This window comes from Fukomys damarensis, unplaced genomic scaffold (assembly GCF_012274545.1).
Source record: "Fukomys damarensis isolate Sample0158 unplaced genomic scaffold, DMR_v1.0_HiC HiC_scaffold_35, whole genome shotgun sequence".
Taxonomy (NCBI): Eukaryota; Metazoa; Chordata; class Mammalia; order Rodentia; family Bathyergidae; genus Fukomys; species Fukomys damarensis.
The window spans coordinates 31143641-31148677 of record NW_022900947.1 but is presented as its reverse complement, the minus strand read 5'-3'; the positions used below and the strand labels follow the sequence as shown (position 1 = coordinate 31148677).

The 5037-nt window shown below is 43.4% G+C and overlaps 1 protein-coding gene across 3 annotated transcripts in view; it reads right to left on the bottom strand.

Annotated features, from left to right (window-relative positions):
* Positions 1-2741: 2741 nt before the first annotated feature.
* Chrna9 (cholinergic receptor nicotinic alpha 9 subunit) overlaps positions 2742-5037 on the bottom strand; it is a 27154-nt gene continuing 24858 nt past the window's right edge. For all 3 annotated transcript variants that reach the window (XM_033758925.1, XM_010625134.2, XM_033758926.1), the window contains exon 5: positions 2742-3509. In XM_033758925.1, coding sequence (XP_033614816.1) covers positions 2968-3509 — 542 coding nt within the window. In that variant the 3' untranslated portion in view covers positions 2742-2967. The remainder of the gene's footprint in view (positions 3510-5037) is intronic.

Below are 5037 nucleotides of genomic sequence, written 5' to 3'. Positions count from 1 at the left end.
TGGTTTGGATGGAAAGGCAGACAGAGAAGAAAGAACAAAAGTCAAGACCTCACAAAACCCAGGTACAACTCAGTGCACCAAAGCAGTCAGACACTAAGCAACGCGGCTGGTGTTTTCTTGAACTTTGCGGAGCAAGACCCAACCCCTCTCACCCTGCCATTCTTGCCGCTCTCATGGGTCACTGCTCTGATTGCACCGGTCTTTCTCAAATGAGCCTGCTCTGCTCCTGAGCTTGAGTTCTGACCTGCAGTTTGGCAGGGGATTGAACCCAGGGCCTTTGCATTGCACTATACCCAGGCATTTCTTAACTTTTTGAGACAAGATCTTGCTAAATTGTTAAGTTGCCCAGGTGGGGTAGAATGTGCAATCCACCTGCCTCAGCCTCCCAGGGTGCTGGGATCACAAGCGTGAGCTACCAAACCCACCAGTTTCTTCAATCAACTCTGACATTGGCTAATGCATTCTCATCGCCAGATCACTCGTAAACACCACTTCCTCACCAGTCCTTCTCCAGCCAATCATCAAGCCCTGCCTCTTCTACGTCACAGACCTTTTATGATCTGTACTCTTTTTTTCCCCTACTATATTAGGATAAGGCTTCATTATCACTTCCCTGAAACGGTAAGGAACATGCCAAGATCTCCTTGTTTCTTCTCTCTCTTGTCTACAATATCTTAATTGCCACCCCCAGTCTTTTTTTCTGAAACACAAATCTGACATTGTCACTACCTTGCTTAAAATCCTTCAGTAGTTCCCTTGTATTTCTCAGAGAATGGAGCCCAGATCCCTTCTGAGACCACGCCTATGATGACGTCAGGACTGCCCTCTAGGCCCACCTCTTAAAGGCGCCGTCACCTCCCAATACCACCACCACCCAAGGCTGTGAACCTGGGAGAGGATCTCCAGAAAACCATTTCCAAACCACAGGATACAGCCGCGCTCATTGGGTACTGCCTTTGTTTTCTATTGCTACCCTAACAAGGTACCACAAATTTAGTGCCTTAAAAAAATATTTTCAAGTTGTAGCAGATCAAGAGCCTGAGCTGTCTCACCTGTGCTAAAATCAATGCCCAGCAGGCATTTTCCTTTCAGAGGTTCCCAGGAACAATTTGCTTCTTTGTGTTTCTGGCTTGTAGAGGCTGCTTGCATTGGTTCTTGGATGGCTCGCTCCATTTTCAAAGCCAGCGACCCTGGCAGAGAACTCACGATGCCACCTCAGGTTGCACCCTTCTGCTTCTCTCTTCCACTTGGTAAAAGTCTCTTCGCGTTCCCTTGACCCACCTGGGTACTCTAAAATTATCTCCCCGCCTCAAGGTCATCTGATTAGCAATCACGATTCCGAATCGCCAGGGAACCACTCGCTTAGGGCCTGGCCGATTGACTGAAAGAAGTCGACATAAATTGGTGGAAAGTTTAGAATTTAGAATGAGAATCCCTTCATCTCTCCTACTCTGAATTCTAATCGGTCATAGCCAAAGGCAGTGTGGCGTTAGGAGGCCCGGTCCGAGCCGAAGCCCAGCACGAGGGACAAATTCTGGCTCCATTTACTGTCTACTTGGTGTGGAGGAGGAAGGTCGCTCACGCCCACTTCCGGAAACACAGTGATTACGCTGAAAAAAAACATGGACACCGGCCTGCCCACCCCAGAACTGTAAAGATCATTACTGGTCAGGCTTCTGAATAAGACTTGCTCTGACACGCCTGGCAAATGTAGATCATTAGAGCCTTATTATTTGTAGTGTCTTGGTGAGTAGTTGAGGGAGCAATTGAAAGAGCTCAGCTTGTAGATTCCCTTATTGTAATCAAAGACTAACTGGAGGAATATCCTCCTCTATCTCACTTTAGGACAATGCAGGAATGATCTCATCTTTACAGTTTCTACAACACCACCAACATATATGACGCCACCATTTTGGAGACGTTCTCTTCCCCCTTTAAATTGTGAATCCTTAGAGTTTATGTAGATCCAAACCCTTTTGCCACTATTCGAGATTAGACTTGAAATCTGCCACTGCAGGAAACGTTTCCTTTTTAAAAGAATGTTTGTTTTATTTATTTATTAAGTTTGTTGGTACTTTTTAGGTATACAATGCAGTTACATTCATCATTGGGATCTTGTACTATACATGACTTATCTTGGTTTTTATTTTTCCCCATTTCCCACCCTTCCCTGTTTACAAAGACATTGTTTCCATATTTTTCCTTTTCACATATTTTTTCTTTTCCCCTTTTACCTTTTCCCTACCCCTCCCACTTCCTCTACTCTTTCAAACCCTTTCTTCCTATTACACAATATTGATTATACATTTTGATCCTCATTTACACTTTTAGTTTTTCACACAAGAGAAACTATTCAGTGTTTACACGTGTGCAGCTAATTAAAAGCGTGTTTTAACAGGGACTAAAGGGAAAAGCACTTTTTTTCTTGTTATTGTTCTAATTGTTGAAAAGTTATGTGCTATGCTTCAGTATCCCCAGTGTTGAAGAGAGGACTAGTTACACACGTAAGACACAAGTTGCCCACCATTCTGGTGAGCTATAAAAGGAGACTTTTATTTCTCTTTCGTCCTACCCTTAAAAAGCAATAAAGGAAAAGAAAAAAATATGAGAAAATGAAAAAATAGAAATGAAGTGTTTGTAAATGGAGAGGGGAGGAGGGGGTGAAGGGAGGGCAAGGACAAGGGGAGAAAATGAGAACCAAGACCTGTCATGTGAAGGTACAAGATCCCAGTAATGAATGTAACTGTACTGTATACCTAGAATGTACCAATAAACTCAATTAAATAAAACAAAATTGTTGATCTCTTGCTTACTTTAACATGACAGGTAGCTACAATATCAAAGTTAAAAATAAAAATCACAGATAACATGACCCCTACATTATGTGTGAACAACAATCTGGCTTAAAAGAACATTGCTGTGGATCACAGGGAGTTTTATTGATTTCTCACCCATATCAAATGCCTCCTAATCCACCCTTGCTATGATCAAAATAGTCATCACAAACACCATGATGAAGAAAATCCACATGAAGAATCGGTCTATGACTTTCGCAACCTTCTTCCATTCACTCCCCTTGGAGTTGTTGGCCTTGTGGTCTTTGAGGCACCTGGCAATGTACTCGATATTTCTCATCAGCGTTTCATATCGTGCACAGTAACTCTCAGCATCCTGTGGCATCTCACGCTGGCACCCCAGATTGTTCTTCAAGAGTTTGTTCATTTCCTTCTTCTTGGAGAGATCTTTATTCCTGGCTGTCTTCAGGCTTGACTCTGGAAGTTTGCCATAAACCTTTGTTAGGTGGCCCTGCTCCATGCCATGGCACAGGCTGAGGCAGCTCTCACCCACATCATAGACAAACAAGATCCTGGCCATGTACTTCAGGATGACCACCCGGGCCCAGTGTGGCACTGGCCGGGCCTCAGTCCCACAGAAGTGGATATTCATCACCATGATGGTCAGGGCAGTAGAGGCTGTGATCAAGGCCATTGTAGCTATGTAGTATTTGCCTGCAATCAAAATAACATCAGCTAAGTTTGCTTTAACATTGTATTAATATTTGCTTAAAAAGAAACCAATATTTTTTTCTAAGGAAGTAACCCTAGTGGTCACATATAGGCTTCTGAATTGATGTCCTGGGTTCAAATCCTAGTCTTGCCACCCACTAGACTTGTAACCAAAAGCAAGATCTGTGGTCCTACTACACTTCTACTCTTGGCTTGGAAATATGGGTATAACTCAACAAAAGTATAGTGAGGCTTAGTAAAGATGAGACTCAGCAGGTTCTCTGCACTATCCAAAGGCCTGCAAATGTTAGCTGAGATCACGATGTGAAAAACTTCTAATCTCAACACTCAGAGAAACTGACCAGCTCTAAGTAGTGTCTTCAGACCTCACCAAGATGGAAGACAGTCACTGTTGAATAGGAAAAGGGGGCACTGTGTTACTGTGACTTTAAAATATGATTGTATAAAGTAAATGTTTATGAAAAAGGGAAGCAAAAGAAACAATATGGCCCTTTCTGTTTATAAAATATAAAACAAAAACTAAGAAGATGAGCAAAACCAAAGGCATTTTTTTTTTTTAATAGCTCCAGCGCCAGGAGGGCTGCCTGGGCCCAGATCGACCACAGGAAGGAGAGCCACACCCTCTCCCACCGGGAGCAGCCATCACTCCAGCACCAGGAAGGTAGCTATGTGGGTGCCCCTGAACCCCCACAACTCCCCCCCCCACATGCACTCTCACACCTTCTGATTGTGCCAGTCTTTGGACCCACTCTGCAGAGGCAGAGGTGGTCATCAAGGGTATTTTTCTGAGTTCCCAACTTTGAACATCTTTAAAGAAAGGGTGTGGGAAACCTGTAGTAGAACAGTGTGGAGTTCAACCATTCAGAAGGTTGGGGCCTTGCAGCCTGAGGTCAGTCTGCATCATGGGCTTAGCCATCAGCTAACTGAGATCAGGGGTCTTGCGTCCTAGCTCTGTCTGAGCCCCCATCCTAAATGATAAATATACTATATTGAAAAGTTTGTTGACTGCAGACATGTTTTGGACTGCCTCTTGATTTCAATTTAATTCAAATGGTTTAAGGGTGATAGACTAGTGGCTACCACAGGTGGTCAGTTTCCAAGTTTTGCTTGATCATATTGTGTTGCTGATTGTATCAGTTAGGATAAAGGATTGTGGTTGATTTGATGAGCTGTTTTCACTGATGTTATGAAGGTGAGAATGTCTGTGGGTCGTTAGAGACACAGAAGCTAGAGCACAACTATATCAGGAAGATTTGGGTGATAATCCAGAGATTAAACCAAGGACAGCCCAACAACAAAAATAAAAATGAGAAAACACTTAAGCAAGACACAAAGACAGACTTCCAGTTCACCAATGGCAAACAGTAGGGCAAATAGGATGAAAAGGCCGATAGTGAACCACCAGGACACCCTGAACTCAAAGCATGGGAAGTAACCAAACAGATCAATCAAGCTCTGGAAAAATTCAAAACAGAAATAATTTCCCAGATAACCATGGAGATGGTGAGCA